The 18152-nt window shown below is 38.8% G+C and overlaps 2 protein-coding genes across 2 annotated transcripts; both read left to right on the top strand.

Annotated features, from left to right (window-relative positions):
• Positions 1–235: 235 nt before the first annotated feature.
• Positions 236–7052, top strand: LOC148067206 (sphingosine-1-phosphate phosphatase 1-like). Its single transcript, XM_087805966.1, has 3 exons — positions 236–1147; positions 4167–4256; positions 5346–7052. Exons 1-3 carry the CDS (start codon positions 494–496, stop codon positions 5895–5897), a joined length of 1296 nt encoding a protein of 431 aa, XP_087662092.1. The 5' UTR covers positions 236–493; the 3' UTR covers positions 5898–7052.
• A 684-nt stretch (positions 7053–7736) lies between these two features.
• On the top strand, positions 7737–18113 carry abcd4 (ATP binding cassette subfamily D member 4). Its single transcript, XM_087804924.1, has 20 exons — positions 7737–7822; positions 7926–7973; positions 8052–8170; positions 8264–8391; positions 9160–9299; positions 9371–9487; positions 10574–10699; positions 10961–11011; positions 11081–11175; positions 11237–11358; positions 12428–12519; positions 12602–12691; positions 12758–12963; positions 13846–13937; positions 14085–14121; positions 14729–14778; positions 14859–14911; positions 14971–15047; positions 16729–16844; positions 17974–18113. Exons 2-20 carry the CDS (start codon positions 7936–7938, stop codon positions 18058–18060), a joined length of 1836 nt encoding a protein of 611 aa, XP_087661050.1. The 5' UTR covers positions 7737–7822; positions 7926–7935; the 3' UTR covers positions 18061–18113.
• Positions 18114–18152: the final 39 nt, after the last annotated feature.

Here is an 18152-nt window from a genome sequence, read left to right as displayed (position 1 = left end):
AATGCACTGTAAAGAGATAGTCAGCAAAACAAACAACAGTGCCAAAAATTGAATTATGTTTCAAATACAAAGTCGGATTCTGATGCTGTTAAAATGTAAGGGTTAATATTTACTTCCATAGTAATAACAAGTTTGCTTCAGCTCTCCGGTGTAATACCACACATTGACCGGCAGGAGGTGGTAGTCGACAGCACTGGTCAGCGAATGACGTCATACTGCCATCGAGAACAGGCGAAGAAGAAGAGGAATAACGGCCTCTCGCTTGACGCACTTGGAGCGAGTTCTGACCGCGCGGTTCATCCTCCAGTAATGGTTAACTGTGGCGGACTTTGGATGCTCTGGTCCACGTCTGTCCACGCCGCCGGAGCTCGCTAACCTCGCCAACGGTTTCCGGTCGAGAAAAAATGCGACGACCGCCGAGCTCTGCTTCCTTATCTCGGCTCTAGATCATGAACTTCTGACTCTCTTGTATCTCGTTGACTGTGGAGCTACTATGGCCGCCGGCGCGGTGAAGACGTTCGTGCAGATGTGCAACTATCTCCAGCAGCCCTGTCACGTCGCGAGGTTCCAACATCTGTGCGGCGTTCAGGGGACCTTCTCGGACAAAGCGGGGAGTGACCCGTCCGGGTCAGACCTTCAGCCGGGCTTGAGGAAGAGAGGGATCAGAGACCCGGACCCGGGTCTGAGGAACGGGGTGAGTGGAGACTCCTCTCTCGTGAAGGGGGAAGAAGAAGAAGAAGAAGATGAAGAGACCACCAGGCCTGAGACCACCCGAGCCAAACCACTCCGCAGGAACTCCCTGACCGGGGACGTGGGTCAGGAGTTCCTGATCCACAACAGGTTCCTCTTCTACCTGTTCACGCTGGGGACCGAGCTGGGGAACGAGATGTTCTTCATCATCTTCTTCCCGTTCCTGCACTGGAACATCGACGCCCTGGTCAGCCGGAGGCTCATCGTGGTCTGGGCCTGGAACCTGTTCGTGGGTCAGTCCGCCAAGGACATGGTGCGCTGGTCCAGACCCGACTCCCCGCCCGTGGTCAAGGTGGAGGTCTTCTACAACTCCGAGTACAGCATGCCGTCCACGCACGCCATGACCGGGACCGCCATCCCCTTCTGTCTCTTCATGCTGACCTACGGTCGCTGGGAGGTGAGCTGTCAACCGACGGGGTCTCCTAGGCAACCAGAGCATCAAAGTTGATTGACTTATTATTTTTATTTACCCCATTTTCTTTGAAAATGGCAAACAAATGTAGTTGAGAAAAATATGTAACAATAGTTACATGACACTATTATCAGCTTTCATTTGGCCTTGACCTTTATTCTGCCTTTCATTGAACTCAAGGTCATGCGACTTGAACTTGATGAGTTTGACGCGCCGTGGAAAAGGGAAACACAAACAATGAAGTCACGAGTGGAAACTTCTCCAGTTTCTTACTCTGGTTACACTTCTCAGGCAACTGGACACTAGCTTACATGGAGAGTGTGTGTCAATTATTGTGAGTCAAATGGACGTAACTTGTCTTTATTATTCAACAACACAACATGTTAATAACTTTAAAATTAAGATAGAGTAAACCAACTGTTAAATATTCACTTAATCTACTTCCCCACTGATTTTTTTTTTAAAATCTTTGTCTCACTTCCTCTCAGTGAACTCAGCTTTTTGAATTTTGCCAATTTTAAATCGACAATATTGTTGACAGTTCTGTCGATACACCAGCAGCAAATAATATAATATATAATACAAAACATGACATTTAGAATTAACATTGAGTACAGGAAATAAAAAACAGTAAAGTTATTAAAAAATACCAAAGTAATTAAATAAATAAACAAGATGAAAATTATCAGAATTATTAAAATCAGAATCAAAATAATATAATAATAATAACCAATAAAGCATCAACTCAGTGTTTTTACAGATTCATTTAATCGGTTTTTATTTTTCTAATAATATAATATAAATGAATGAGATTAATTTTTCAAAGCAGGATAACATAACATTATTGAGAGTTTTTTTTACTCTGTATTTCCTGAAAAGTTTGGTTTCACCTTGAAAAGGTCAAAATACTGCATTTCATCAGAGACGGTGGTTGCATTCATTTCTATCGTGACTGAAATACTGACAATTTAGTTTTCACATCCGTTCAAAATATTCCAACACTGAGCGGATATAGAAAATAAGATGTTTTATCTTTCATTTTATTTCATTTATCTATGTATTAGCTTCTTTATTTTAGTTTACAACTTTTATTTTCTGCACATAACTGACCTCTAGCTCCTCATGTTTGCCACTCTGTTGGCGACAATAGGTTTCAGATAAAGGATCCGGATCAGTAGACAAAAAAAATGTTTTGAGATCACAAACTTTAATCTTCTTCTGGCTATAATTCACGTTTGCAAAACCATCTCCCTTTAAAAAAAACAAATCAGATTAAAGTATTTGAGGAGCTTCTCCCTCTGTCGGGCCGACTAAAGTATTATCTAAAAAAAATCCCAGACTGGTTTTAAATCTCTTTAAATCCCCGACACTCTAACTGATGGGGAACATGGCAGCTGGGATGATGAGGATGGTGTCGCTCAGATGGAGGAGATGCTTCTTCCTCGAGCCGGGCTGGAGTTCAGAGGCCGTGTAGCAACTGGAGCAAAGGTGGTGAAGTGTGACCATCATGGAAAGTTGATGTTTATAGTAGTTATTTGCCGACACGTGGAGTCCAGTTGTAGGCCAGCGTAGTCCGGGGTCAGGTGACTGAGCAAATACTGATATGGAGAGTTAGAGTTTGGATCCTCCACTTACGGCGTTTGTGCTGCGAGATAAACGCACGAGATTAGTTTGGCAGGATGGAATTTGCGAGACACGAGCAGAATCAAAACACAAGTCAGAAAAAGATGTGGTGCGTCTGCTGCTCGCGTCACACTTTAATACATCCTCATAGATAGTGTTTTTTTCTATTTTATTTTGAAACGTGGTTCCTCTTTGTTTTGTTTCTAAAAAACTCTATTTTCATTGGAATATTGACATTAGAAAATGGGATTAAGCCCCGCCCACTAAAACGCTTCGAGTCATCAATCCCGGAAGTCGAGTCAATAATTTATTATTTTTAAACAAAGTATCTTTTTTATTATATTTAAATATTACGTCCACAGTTCTGTTACAGTCTTCTGCATAGAAGAAAAATGTGTTCAATAAAATAAATATAATAATCAACAGCCAAATAAATAATATTGTGTATTGTGAGTTCAATAGACGTCCAAGATCAATTGAAGACACACTTGAACTAATGTGTAGATTTGAGTTTTCTTGTTAAGGCTCTCTTGTGTTATCTCAGGGTCAAGGTTACCCACAAAAATGTGTTTGTGGTATCCCTTGTGTTGTCTCTGGGTCAAGATGAACGACCCCCTTGACCCAGAGAAAACTCAAGGGATACCACAGACACATTTGATTTTTTGGGGGGCTCCGGGTCACCGTGACCCTGAGGTAACACAAGTGTTAATCCGACTACTCGACTCAATTGTATTAATTCATTAGTTCTTTATAATGTGAAATAACTATGGCTTTAAATCCTCCTCCTGCTCTCGTAACGATCCATAAGTCGCCAACGATGGACCCGTTAAGCTGAAATACCTTCACCATCTATATTTATCTGCTTACGGCAGCAGTTTCTCGCCAGTAAACAAACGTTTGGCTCAAAAACCTCTACTCTCTTTGGTTTGATTTCATCACGACGGTGAAGCTGCTGCTGCAGCTTTTCTGCAGTGCAATCACTCGTCAGTGACTTCCTGTTTCTAAAAGTACTTTACAAAAGTACTCTAATCACATTCGTCGTCAGGCTTTTCATCGTTGAAGAACTTGTTATCGTCTTTCTCACATCAGGAAGTTGACTCGGGCGCTGAAGGCTGGATAAAGGAAGTCTATGAATCAACGTGTCAGCAGACACAGATAATGCTGCGACAAAGAAAGATTCACGATCGACTCTTTTAATCCTCAATCGCTTGTTAGGCTTGTTTACTAATCTCTTCTCGTATGTCGCCGGCTGCTTATAGATGTAGCAGTAAAGTGACGCACAAATCCATTTCCCCCATCGCTCATGCCACTTTTCTCACTGTGTAGAACTTCCTGTGTGTGTCATTAACTCCCAATTATTGTGTGTTTTTCCACCCTCTAGTACACATTTATGTTGGGCTTTTGTGTGGCTCTCAGCTGGAGCGTCCTCGTCTGCGTGAGCAGAGTTTACATGGGGATGCACTCGGTTCTGGTACGTGGACACACTTTTAAAAACACTCTGTACGTTATATATATACTGGATTATACATGTTTTTTAATTCTGAAGTAACGTGTGGACAAGTTTGTACTGTTGATCACCTTTATTGGAACAAAAGTCACAAATTAAATTAAATTATTAGTTGTATCGACTGGTATCTATATCCGATTATAATCATATGTACTTTTCTTTAACCAAAATATTTTTTAAGGGATTATTAGTTGATTCATTCTGTCGCTTGAGTTAAATATTGCTGCCTATAAACTAGCTGACTTGTAACAACGTGTTCTTATCAGTTTCCACCGCAGGATTAACAAGTTATTTATTGTCGTGGATGTTCAGTGGAACATCAGCTCGGTGGCTCTTTGATAACCTGGGTTTATTAGAGGTTAAGGATTGAAGGAGGCGATGATCAGATAAGACAAAAGTGATTGATCAGCTTCAAATGTTTGTATCTAGACCACAGCGCCGCCCTCAGGATAAATGGTGCACTTCAGTTCGCTTCTTCCCTTATTATGGTATTATGCTCAGAATATTAAATCCTGGATCAAAATATATTGCTTACCTAATGCCATAATATTGTACAGTTTGATAATAATAATAATAATAATAAGAAGTTACAGCCTTATTAAGTGTTTAATTATAATGTTTGTATTATTTTTTTCATTCAAATACATTTCACTATGAAACAGGTAAATATAAGAAAAAATACATTTTGTTTTAAAATGTGTTCTTGGTTTTATTTTTTATTGATTTCATTTTTATGTATTTTTAAAGACAAGAAATGCATACATGAAGTAATGCTGCAAAAAGAAGAAAGAGAATGAAGACATTTAACGTGTTATATTAAGTGTTTAACTAGTAATAAATATTCACACTAATCTTGGTGAGTTGCCAGAAACATTTCTACGTGATTAGGTTTATACTTTTACATTAAACAGTCAAAGTGCTGAATGTTGATCCAGGCCGCACATGTTTATGAAGCTTATATTCTTTACTTATTCAACACATGATGAAAGAAGATCAATCTGATTCTTCTCGTGCTGCAGACGTGAGTAGTTGAAGGCGTTTGTTTGTTTGCAGGAAGTGATCACCGGCTTCCTGTTCAGCCTCCTCATCTTGACCTTCTTCCACCAAGTCCTGGACAAGATCGACAACTTCTACATGACGGACCGCTACGCTCCGCTGGTCATCGTCCTCGTGCACGTCGGCTTCGGCCTGGTGGCGTTCTCCCTGGACTCCTGGAGCACGTCCAGGGGGGACACGGCCCAGGCCCTGGGGACCGGGGTCGGCGTGGCCCTTGGTTCGCACGTGAACTACCAGCTGGGCCTGCTGTCGGATCCGCCGCTGTCCTCGCTGCCCCTGACTCTGCCTTCCATCACGGCCGGCCTGGTGCTGGGCTCCGTGCTGCGCTTCTTCCTGGGCGTGGCCGTGCTGCTGCTCACCAGGACGGGGATGAAAGCTCTGACTATTCCTTTCCTCTGTCGACTCTTCGGGAAGTCCACCGACGACGTCCGACGGGCGAGGCAGCGCATGGAGGTGGAGCTGCCGTACCGCTACATGGTCTACAGTGTCGTGGGCTTCGCCTGTGTGTGCGTGGTGCCTCTGCTCTTCATGATCCTGAACATTGCCTGAGAGACCCACGTGTTGTTCCTGTGGCTGTTGGATCTTCACCCGAGTCCCGGCGGTCCTGACAACAGGGACCCTCAGCACCCGCAACGATTCATGTATTTTCACCACCTCCGTGTTAAAAACCTGTCACAACAACAGTAACTCCAGCTGTGCAGTGAGGTGTCGTATAACCAAGTCATGTATCCGTTATATAGAAGTGATGATTTTTAATACCTTTGCTCCCCCCCCCCCCGTCTGTGTGTACGGGTGATGATGGAAATCCTACTGTCAGTGAAGGCACCATCAGCTTTAACCTGTGAGTCAGACAGCAAATTAATGACGTGTAAGTAAGTACATGTCAAATGGCTCTTGTCATGAATTAATTTTAAATCTTTTTATTTGTAATTTCCTCAACCCATGTCGCAGAAAGATCTAAAATTGACTCTTGGCTTTTCAAGCATAAAAAAAGAAAGAAGTGCTTGTGTTTCATATTGTTTACTAAACAAGTGTCACGGTTTATAGTAAATACCACTATAACTGGCGTGTTTGATAATCATGTCAAAGATATATTTGCAAGTGAAAATAATTTAATATGCATTAAAAGTTTAATGTGAAAGGAGGGAATTCAATGTTTTGTTTTAACAACAAAAAAATGTTTTTTTACACATTAGAAGCTGTTTTTAATAAATATATGATTAGCCTTTTTGTTTTGTTTAGACCCAAAAAAAAGCAACCAAATGAGCAGTGTTGTATTTATAGCTGCTTGGCACTAATATTGTATACCTCTGTGCCATTAAACTTTATGGATATTGATTATTTAATGCACTGATCATGTCTTTGGCTTCTTTATTTAATTAATTTAGTTTTTTTCTGCTGTGTCAGCGTCCACCTGCCTTTCTGCTGCTGATGTGGACGAGTACGCTGCTGAGAATCATCATCAATATACTCTATTTATCCTGTGTTTCTCTTAAAGTACATCTTTTTGTTCTACTTTTTTAACTTGATCAAATTGTTTTTTATTTTATCGAGACCTCATGGGTGTCGAACAGTGTTAACTCCGCTAACAGGGAAACCTCGAGTGTACTGTAACGGTGCGTGTATTCATCTTGAAGGTTTCTGTACGTTTTTGTCCAGCAAGTTTGAATTCCTCGCTCTGAACAATAAAGACAACGAATCGTTTTTTTGTTTGAAGTGACTTCATGTGTCGGTGGAGTTATCTTATAGGCTTTTATAGAGGTTTCATTTACTGTCTTTGAATTTGTGCGACTGTTTCTGTGTAGTAATCTGTGAGAATACATTTTCGTATATGAAGTTATTACATTAATCTTATTAGGGATTTATAGAATTAAACATATGCATAAGAAGTGACACAAGTAAAGGTGCATATACTTATAATTTCATTAATTTATTATTTAATATTAATTTAATATTGGTTACTTTATTCACATCCGCTTCATTTTACTGGTTCAGGATAACACATACACCTTTGTATCTTACCTGTTGTAATATTCCCCGGTTTATCATCATGGTCAAATACAGAGAATACATTTATTATATATTATATTCGTTTTATTTAAACGTCCTTTCACTTTTTTATGTTACGTTTCCTGTATTTTGCGTTGTAATCCTCTGTCTTATATTACATTGAATCATCTTTATTTTACTTGCAATCTTATTTTCATCGAGCAGGGAAGATTAAAGACATTATTTTACATTTATTTTATGTTTAAAAAGCAGCTTCGCCCCTTTAAAAAAAACTATTTTGAAAGCAGTATTTCCGGTTATACCGGAAGTTATCCCTTTAACGTTACTTCCCTGAACACCCCCCCTGTAGCTTTTCCTGTGTCAGCTGAGCTGAGCTAGGAGCTCTGATATTCCTCAACATTCCTCTGTTCAGGATCATTTAGTGCAAAAAAAGTTAGTGCGAAAAGTGGAAATTCCTTCTACATGTGAGTAATTCTCCAAGCTAACAGTTAGCATCGTAGTTAGCACCGCTAGCTCATGTGTTGACAGAAACTCTTGAAGAAGTTTTGTCACTGGATAATATTTCAGTGCAGAACTGATGTCTCGTGTGGAAAACTCCAAGTTGAAGAAGCAAAGGTGAGTAAAAGTCAAGTGTTGACGAGTAAGAAGACCCAAAAAGAAAAAAGCCTCAGTGTTTAAAAGTCTCTGTTTTAGACCAAGACTCGACTGGAAGTTTGTCCAGAGGTTCTACAGCATCCTGACGGTTCTGTTCCCATCATGGTCCAGTCCCAGTGTTCTGATGTTCTTCACCCTGCTCGCTGTCACGTTGACAGGTATGAACGACACCTGTGTGACATGTCGTGTTAACATTTAAACGTTAGGAGCCGTCGAGCAAGTTTTTTACTGAAGTGTTTCCATGTTTCCAGAGCAGCTGATCATCTACCAGGTCGGGATCCTTCCCAGTCACTTCTACAACGTGCTGGCGGACCAGGACTACTCTGGCTTCAGGACTCTGGTGGGCAAAGCCATGGTCCTCATTCTAATAAACTCGACGGTAAGTTTAAATCACGGCTTATGTTTCCACAGGATAAAAACAAGCTCTTGAATAAATCAGGAAAATAAAGTGTGGGGAAAAATGAAGTTTGTATAAATGAAGATGATGCGCAAGGAGAACTTACATTAGAAAAAAGTTTGTTTTAGCTGAGTCAGCAAAAAACTTGAAATCGTCCAAACTTGTGAAAGAAATTAACTGTATCTTAACGCAGTGATTCATTTGTTATTTCTATTTTAGTTATTTCATACTATGCTCGCAATAGTTCAATGCATTAATGTATCATAGGTACGATTTAAATGTAACGTTTAATCCACTTTCAATTTATTTATCCTCCTTTTCTACCGTCATTTTGCACCGTTGTTTTATAATATGTTTGTATGGTGTCCTTGTGTGTCCTGAAAGGTGCCTTATTATTATTATTATTAATATAAACCTGTTTTATTAGGGTTTTTGGATTTATTTACCATTTGATTCCAACTGTTTTTCTCTTTATTTTAATTCTAGACTTTTAAGCATGTCTTCTGTTTCAGGGTCATACTTTTGATTGTGTTCTTATGTTTAAAAAACGACAACACAGATGTCAATTTATGAATTAAATACAAGTTTTTATTTAAATTAATGATAATTATCACTTAAATGTAGTTAAATGTGTAAATTTGTGATGTTTTAACTTCCACTTGTGTACTTTTGCACAGGTCAGGTCGTTATGACAAGCCTGAGCTTTGGACCTCTTTAAACACGGCCATAAACAACATTCTTTGATCCTAGTTAAAAAGCCTGGACCAGTACATCTGCAACCTGATGTATGTCAACTGGAGAGCCACGCTGACCGAGAGTCTCCACAGGTCCTACTTCAAGGGCCGAGTCTACTACACGCTCAACGTGCTCCGAGAAGACATAGATAACCCGTGAGATTCGACACACGATACATCAATATCGTTCCCGATCTAAAGGTTCAACGACTGTTTGTGTCCCACAGTGATCAGAGAATCAGTCAGGATGGAGAGCGCTTGTGTAAGCAGATGAGCACCATGGCCAGTCGCCTGATCGTGTCACCGTTCACACTTGGTTACTACACCTATCAGTGTTGGCTCAGGTGAGATTGTGCGCTGGTGACGAAATCAAATGTTTTCAACACTGTTGCATTCTTGTTAAATCAATGGTTGTTAAACTCACTACTACACAAGAGGCCAAATTCTTTTAGCGGTCGAACTATATTTACTCAACAGGAAGTCTTATTTTCAAATCATCTTTTCTTAATTTATATTAATTATCATTTCTAATTATCATTAATCCCTGGCCATGAGTTTGACACTTGCTCTTCATGTTAAATTTAATTCCCAACAGTTTTGGAGGGAAAAAAAATGATGACATTTTTATCATAGTGTTACAGCAGTCATTGCTTACTCTAACCCTAGACAAACCATTTTAAACATTTTTAATTTTCGAAACGATGGTGCATTGTAAAAATATTTCCTTTTTTTCAAAATTGATTCTAATTCTAGCACTTTAAACTGCAGAGCAAGTTATTTGTTTAGATATTATCAATAAAAACATTAAAAAAAACAACTTTTTATTCAAAAAAATGATTTCATTGATTTCACATTCATTTAAATTAAATTTCTAACCCTTACTAAACCACAAAAAACTAACATTTCTATTTTTTAATCCCCCCACATTTTTTAAATCATCTTATTCTAAAATCTTCAGTTGTTTTTTTTATATTCATTTAATTTGTAATACATTTTCATACCCTAATCAATATCTGCACTGTGTTTGTTACATTTTCTGGTTTTTAACCCCATTAATGTAATGTATGAATTGCTGACCTGAAGCTCTTAACCATGAAGGAAAATATATTTTTTAAATGAATTAAATCTCAAAAAAGTACGTTATTTTTTTATTTCTTCAAACATTTTTTTTTCTTCTTTTAAAGTAAATGTATTTTTCATTTTAATTCTATTTGTGATTAATTTTCAATCAATATTTTCAACATGTTGAGTCTCTCTGGTCACAAATGAAAGCTTCAGGGCAACTTGATAAAACGCATAACTCTCCCGACTCCGGCGAACGTTTCTCTGGCCTCGTACTATTGTCTTTCTGCCGAGAGGAACAACACAACGCCTTAATCAACCCTTTCTGAAACATCCTGTTTTCTCTTTTCCCCTTCCTGACCCGGCAGCACCGGCTGGATCGGCCCCGTCAGTATCTTTGCCTACTTCGTGGTCGGGACGGTGGCCAATAAAATTCTGATGAGCCCGATTGTCTCCACTCTGTTTGAGCAGGAGAAGCTTGAGGGAGACTTCAGGTACCGTCTAAAAATCTGCTCACACTCATACTGTTTGAATAAGGAACCTCAGTCATGTGGGTTCATCGGGTCAGGTCGTGCAACAGAGAAGTTGTTGGTCTTGGCCAACTGCCCTTTTAGAAAATAACAGGATCTGAGTTGCTTTTGTAAATCTGTTCCTGTGGCGAGTGTTTTTGAAGGACACACCTCTTTTTTCCCTGTGTTGACATTAGTATCTTTACTACATAGATATTTAGTTGAAAATGTTTCTTTTTTATTCAGATTTAAGCACATGCAGATCCGTGTCAATGCTGAGTCGGCAGCTTTTTACAGGTGAGAGACAAACGAAGCTTAAAAAAGATACAAGATTGTCGTCTGCAGTTTGTTCTTTTCTCCACACAGAGCTGGTAAAGTGGAGCACATGAGGACGGACCGCAGGCTGCAGACTCTGCTGCAAACCCAGAAGAGTCTGATCAACAAGGAGCTCTGGCTCTACAGTAAGAATCACGGTCAACTGATCAGGTGCCAGACGTGACCTCTGACCTCTTTCCTCATCAGTCGGGGTGAACACCTTCGACTACATGGGCGGCTTCCTGAGCTACATCATCATCGCCATTCCCATCTTCAGTGGGATCTACGACGGCCTCACTCCCGGGGAGCTCAGCGCGCTCATAAGCAGAGTAGGTCTGATGAGTCGGCATTTTTAGATCTTCAAACAAATGATACGTTGTGAAGATTTATTTTTCGATGCATAAAAAGATAAAAATAAGAACTTTTAAAGCAGCACTGAGTAACATTTTGACTTAAAAAAAAACAAGTGTGATGATTAGTTTACTTTAGTCACTTAAAGAGTAAAACTCTTTTTCTCTCATTGCAAAAGTTTTACTGGAATATTTTTAAGCTTTTAAGAAACAAATTCATGTGGACTGTGGCAGCTGGGCTGGAGACATTTCTGTTTTCACGACAATGTAATTACACTTTTCTAACAGTAAAGGGAGCTGATTGTACAAATTTAACCCATCATAGCCCACTTAAAGTAGCACAATAGGAAGAGTCACAGAACTTTTAATGTACTATAACCTGAATAATTAATAATTAAAAACTAATTAATTACTTTCGATCCAATCTAAATGTGTGGAACTCAAGGCCAAATCCGGCAAATGACTTACTTACTTACCTGGTTAGCGCTTTTCCAGACCAGGGTCACAAAGCGCTTAAACAATCAAAAGTTCCAGAAAATCAAGGAAAAGCCTGAACAAATAAAAACGTCTAAAAAAAATAAACAATAAACATGTTGTGTTAAGGATACGATTATAATAATGGATGGCAACCATTGTACTGAGACTTTTTTTAAAAAGGATAAAACTGATGATGAAGGAAATAAATTCATTTTGTCAATCAAACCACCAAATGGTAAGGGAATGGTTATTTGTATCGACAATCAGACTCATACTTCCTGTTAAAGACAGTTCGATGAATGTATATTTTGACAACTGAACGTCCAAATCCATACTCTGTCATTTCCCTTTAAAATAACAATTTCTTACTTCTCGTCTACGCTATTAAATAGCAATGACACATTTTCGCCGCTAGATGTCAGCAAAGAGTTGACGTTTAAAAAAAAAGATTCTGCCGTGGCAATTGTCGATCAGTGACAATTGTGAGTGTCCTTCAGTGTGTCTCATTGTTGTCTCTGTCCACTTCCTGCTAACAACCACCCCCTCTCTGCTCCTTCTCATTCATATTCAGAACGCCTTTGTGTGCATCTACCTGATAAATGGCTTCACGCAGCTAATAGACCTGTCGACCACTCTGTCAGATGTAGCGGGCTACACCCACAGGTATCACCCTGCATACTAACACACACCTGACTGCCGCCCGGGGATGATCAAGTGTGAATTAAAACTGTGTGGTTTGGATCAGGGTGGGAGAGCTGCGGGAGGTGATGGACGACATCTCGCGCACGCAGTGCGACTACGACCCGGCGTCGGGGGAAAGCTATGACTTTGACAGGTTAGTTTTCATATTTATGATCCACGATTATGTGTCAAAGTCACCGGAGACTCTGCGTTTGTGCAGCGACTTCAACGTCCACGGAGGACCTCTGGACACGGCCTTCATCCTGGACCACCTCACGTTCAAGTCCCCGTACTCGGACCGGCAGCTGGTGGAGGATTTGAGTCTGAAGATCACTGAGAACACGCATCTGCTGGTGGTGGGGAACACCGGGACAGGAAAGACTTCGCTGCTGAGAGTCCTCAACAGACTCTGGGAAGCAGACAGTGGTGAGGAATCAACTTAAATACTATGATACACATGATTAAATACAAGAATGAATCCTCCTTTAGGGTTGAGGTGCAAATATAGTTTCTTATTTGTCATAATTTTATGGTTGTCTCGCAAATAATGTCAACTTAACTTGTTGTTTAAATAGATATCATTTAAACTTTTTTTTATGTGAACCATTATTTTAAATATGTCAAAATCTATTAAAATGATAGTTAATTAAAGTGTAATGTAAGTATACTTTCATTGACGTTTGTACCAGGAACATGGGCAGTTCTCAAATGTCCAGAACATGCTAATTTAAGATTATTACTCCTCTGCCAAATATTTATAAAAGTATTGTTAAAATGATGCCCTTGATACAATAATTTATGTTTAAAAAAATAAAAGTATAATTTCTTATATACAGTACAAGTAATGTTTCATGTCCACCCTGCAGTTTTACGAACCTTATTTTAGTACTTTTATGCTTTTTAATACTTTTATAACCTCTATGCTGTTACAAAGACACTCTCAGAAGATTACTTCCCTCAAACCCTTGCAGGAGCCAAGTTCTAAAGCAGGCAGGCTCCCACACATTTCTGCTATTTTTGGTAGTTGCTGTACTTATAATGAATGTCAATTAAAATGTAATTTACTCCATGATTTTCATGATTGAGAATGAGCCAAAACTACTCAAATATATCCTTAAGTCTTGTTCTATGAATGATAAGTATTGAATAGTAAGTGGAGTCCTTGTTCATGTCTTCTACGGGTCCAGAAGATCTCGCATCAGATTTCTATTGTGAATAAAACCGATCACAGACCAACTGAAGTTACCTGATGAATCACTACTTGCTTCCTCAGGTTTCATGTTATATTATGTGTCTATTTCTGCTCAGGTTTCGTTCAAATGACGACATGTTTTGGGCCCCGGGGAACTCTCTTCCTGCCACAAAAACCATACTTGACAGACGGAACGCTGCGAGAACAGGTAAATCAAATAATACAGATAACATTTCACCTTTCTCTCTTGGACTGAGTAAAAGTAGTATAGTATAAGTAATTCTTTTCACCACAGGGGGGCGGTGTATGGAATAGTGTGGGCCTGAATGTTCATGTTGATTCTTCTGTCTGACAGGTCATCTACCCACTGAAGGAAATTTACCCTGAATCAGGTATCAAGGTTGACTTCACTTCTTCTCAGTACTTGGGTGACTTAGGTCAGTCTGTCAAACTGAGCCTGAGAAACCTGGGTGTTGTATTTGATAAAGACATGTCTCTTGTTCAACACTGCAGAAAACTGACCAGAAACTGTTTCCTTCAATTGAGAAAAATCTCTTAACTTAGGAAAATGTTGTTACAACATGATCTATAGTTTATAATCCATGTTTGTGTCTTCTCGTTTATACTATTGCAACAGTTTATTTTCATGTCTTAACAAGAAGGATCTGTCTCGCCTGATTCAGAACTCTGCAGCAAGAATTCTGAGCCGCTCTAGTAGAAGAACTCACATTTCCCCGATCCTTAAAACTCTTCACTCGCTGCCAATTTCTTTCAGGAATATTTGGAAAGGCGCTTTACAAATAACCTGTATTTACTTACTTACTATTGTCGAACTCAATGTTTCATCAAACGCTATTATAAAGAACTCTATCCACTCTGCACACTTGCGCTCATTCATCCTCTTCTTTTAGTGCATCCAGGGCAGGAACAATATTAGAATGGTTGTTGTATACAAACATTTTTAAAGGAGTGATTGATGTAATGGCTCAACTCTGTCAGGGTCCGTGGACGATGACAGGATAGTGAAGTTTCTGGAGCTGGCAGGCGTGGTGAGTTCACTGACCGTAGTTCTTCTATTACCGATACAGACACTTGAATAACCGTTTTTTCCTCCTTTTCTGAACTTCAGTCGAGTCTTTTGGAGCGCACTGGTGGTCTGGATGAAAAGGTGGAATGGAACTGGTGAGTGTGTGATTTTTATGTAATGGAGTTTTGACATGACCAAAATACTTTCCATGCAGGTACGACGCTCTGTCTCCGGGTGAAATGCAGCGTCTTTGCTTCGCTCGACTTTTCTATTTGCAGCCCAAATATGCAGGTTTGTTCGTTGTATTCTTCAATGCAGCCACATTTGTAACTATTCCTCATGAATTACTTTATGGTTTTCTGACTTTTTTACTTTATTTTGTTTTACATATACAGTATATATATATATAGATAGTAAGTAAGTAAGTAAGTAATATTTATTTATATAGCGCTTTTCGAGACCAGGGTCACAAAGCGCTTAAACAATCAAAACAATACTCAAAAAAGTATATACTTTAAAGATCAAGATAATACTGAGAACAACACAGGAGTTCGAGAAATTCAAGGAAAAGCCTGAACAAATAGAAACGTCTTAAGATGTTTCTTAAAGGAGTCAGTAGATCCATCAAGCGCAAAGAGAGAGAAGATCGTTCCAAAGCTTAGGAGCAACAGCCTGAAAAGATTTCTCTCCTCTGGTCCTGAACCGTGTTCAGGAACCATAAGAAGATTCTGATCCACAGACCTCAGAGCCCGAGCTGGGGTGTAAGGCTGGATCAGATCAGTGATGTAAGGAGGAGCCTGACCATGAATAGCTCTGAAAGTATACATATAAATAATTATAAATATAATAAACATAATAATATGTATATAAATATACATATAATATGTATAAAGATATACATATATATGTTTTTACAAATCTATACATTTGTTTTGATTGAGCTTTATTGTTATAATTAATTTGAGGTGAATAAATCCATAAAATTACAACAGAATATTTGAGTAATTTAAACTTAATTTTAAAGTTCAGTTGTCAAAGTTGGCTCCTTTAAGGTTAGGGTATACCCCCCCACCCCCTTGAAACACACATATATTACTTAAAACCACTTCTCATCAAGTATTTAAATAGTAAATATACACTACAAAGGTTAGGGAAGTTAAATGCCAATGTTTACCTTTCTAATGAACACATCCAAGACAGCTTCGATATTTGTTTTAGCTTGTGTTTATTCTTCCTTTTTGTTTCATTATGAAGTAAAAACTTGTATTTATGCTGCTATAAATCTATAAATGTTTTACACGATTAATCAAATACGTTTTCAGTAGAATATTCAATCCCTCAAATATTTAATAGCTGCAGACCTGCTATAATTCTTGTATTCTTTTTTCTCATTTCACAAAATCATAATGTTTTTATTTATTTATAAAAAAAACATTTTTATTACAAACAATAATGTTAGAAGTCTTTAATCATTATTTTATAATTTCACAAATATGAGATGCTTTCATGATACAACTGGCACTTTTTCTTCACTAAAGGTTATTAGTTTACAAAACAAGCTCTACGATAATATGCTCTTGTTGATTCTGTTTCTTTCTGGTAAGTTTAAAAAGGTTTCTCAACACCTCGTATAAAAACAGTACCTTGATTTTCTGGAACTCCTGTGTTGTTCTCAGTATTATGTTGTTCTTTAAGTGTATATACTTTTTTGAGTATTGCTTTGTTTGTTTAAGCGCTTTGTGACCCTGGTCTGGAAAAGCGCTATATAAATAAATATTACTTACTTACTTACTTACTTACCTTCTGTAAAGCAGTTTGTTGGTCATGTGACACAAGAACAAAGTTACATAGAGAAGAGCAAGTCATAATTGTCAAAACATTAACTTTTAAAACTGTATAATACTGTTACCTTTAAATAGAAGTGACTGTAAGTTTGTCAGATTGTTAAATCTGTTAAAATTGTTTACCACAGTGCTGGATGAAGCCACTAGTGCTCTGTCTGAGGAAGCAGAAGCACAAATGTACTGGACCTGTAAGCAGCTTGGAATGACCCTGATCAGTGTGGGACATCGGAGCAGCCTGGAGAAGGTCAGTTTGCTCCGTAAATATCTTGACTCTTCTTTCAAGAGAACTATAGGCCTAAAGTGTGTCTTAAAGACACCACAAACAAAACTATGTTTTATTCTGTTAACTAGGGATGTGTTGATGAAGCTTCATGAAGCAGTGTCATTATGTTCAGTGTCCACTAGATGGTAGTGATGTGTTGATGAAGCTTCATGAAGCAGTGTCATTATGGTCAGTGTCCACTAGATGGTAGTGATGTGTTGATGAAGCTTCATGAAGCAGTGTCATTATGGTCAGTGTCCACTAGATGGTAGTGATGTGTTGATGAAGCTTCATGAAACGGTGTCATTATCTTCAGAGTCCACTAGATGGTAGTGATGCGTTGATGAAGCTTCATGAAACAGTGTCATTATCTTCAGAGTCCACTAGATGGTAGTGATGTGTTGATGAAGCTTCATGAAACAGTGTCATTATCTTCAGAGTCCACTAGATGGTAGTAATGTGTTGATGAAGCTTCATGAAACGGTGTCATTATCTTCAGAGTCCACTAGATGGTAGTGATGTGTTGATGAAGCTTCATGAAACAGTGTCATTATCTTCAGAGTCCACTAGATGGTAGTGATGTGTTGATGAAGCTTCATGAAGCAGTGTCATTATCTTCAGAGTCCACTAGATGGTAGTGATGTGTTGATGAAGCTTCATGAAACAGTGTCATTATCTTCAGAGTCCACTAGATGGTAGTGATGTGTTGATGAAGCTTCATGAAGCAGTGTCATTATGTTCAGTGTCCACTAGATGGCGGTCTCTGCTCTATTTTCCTCTTCTAATGAAACATCACATGGTTTTTAGCGCCACCTACTGAACAACATGACACTGCTTCATGAAGCTTCATCGGACTATCACTACTGACTCTTCACTTCTTGAAAGATCTTTCCACTGATGTCGTACGTTATTGTCAAATGTGCCTGAATTTTCGTTTTACTGGTCGACATCATGGATTCCCACCATGCATTGCACCTAAAACATCAACATTTCTTCCAGATGATTATTCATTACATTCAAATTGCTGTTTAATTTGACAAAAATATTCACAATTAAAAAAAAAAAATCATGTTAATCTCAAACACGCTTGTGTGTAACTCTGTGCCGACAGTATCACGACGTGCAGCTGAAACTCTGTGGCGAGGGAAGATGGGAAGTGACACACTTGAAAGCAGGAAGTGGGAGCACAGAGCCGTAAGAGGTCAAGTGAACGGACGTGCAGTCATAAAACACTCCTTCATTCCCGGCGATAAATTCACTCATGTTCGTACTGTAAATGTCTAGTTCTCT

This window comes from Callionymus lyra, chromosome 13 (assembly GCF_982586985.1).
Source record: "Callionymus lyra chromosome 13, fCalLyr1.hap1.1, whole genome shotgun sequence".
Taxonomy (NCBI): domain Eukaryota; kingdom Metazoa; phylum Chordata; class Actinopteri; order Syngnathiformes; family Callionymidae; genus Callionymus; species Callionymus lyra.
The sequence above is the reverse complement of the archived record's forward strand: the minus strand, read 5'-3'. Positions and strand labels throughout refer to the sequence as shown.

Excerpts from the sequence above, each read along its gene's own strand:
- LOC148067206 (XM_087805966.1), top strand. The coding sequence starts at position 494 with ATGGCCGCCGGCGCGGTGAAGACGTTCGTGCAGATGTGCAACTATCTC. Across the intron at positions 1,148-4,166 it reads TGACCTACGGTCGCTGGGAG|TACACATTTATGTTGGGCTT; the intron begins GTGAGCTGTCAA and ends TCCACCCTCTAG. Across the intron at positions 4,257-5,345 it reads TGGGGATGCACTCGGTTCTG|GAAGTGATCACCGGCTTCCT; the intron begins GTACGTGGACAC and ends GTTTGTTTGCAG.
- abcd4 (XM_087804924.1), top strand. The coding sequence starts at position 7,936 with ATGTCTCGTGTGGAAAACTCCAAGTTGAAGAAGCAAAG. Across the intron at positions 8,392-9,159 it reads TCATTCTAATAAACTCGACG|TTAAAAAGCCTGGACCAGTA; the intron begins GTAAGTTTAAAT and ends CTTTGATCCTAG. Across the intron at positions 12,520-12,601 it reads GTAGCGGGCTACACCCACAG|GGTGGGAGAGCTGCGGGAGG; the intron begins GTATCACCCTGC and ends GGTTTGGATCAG.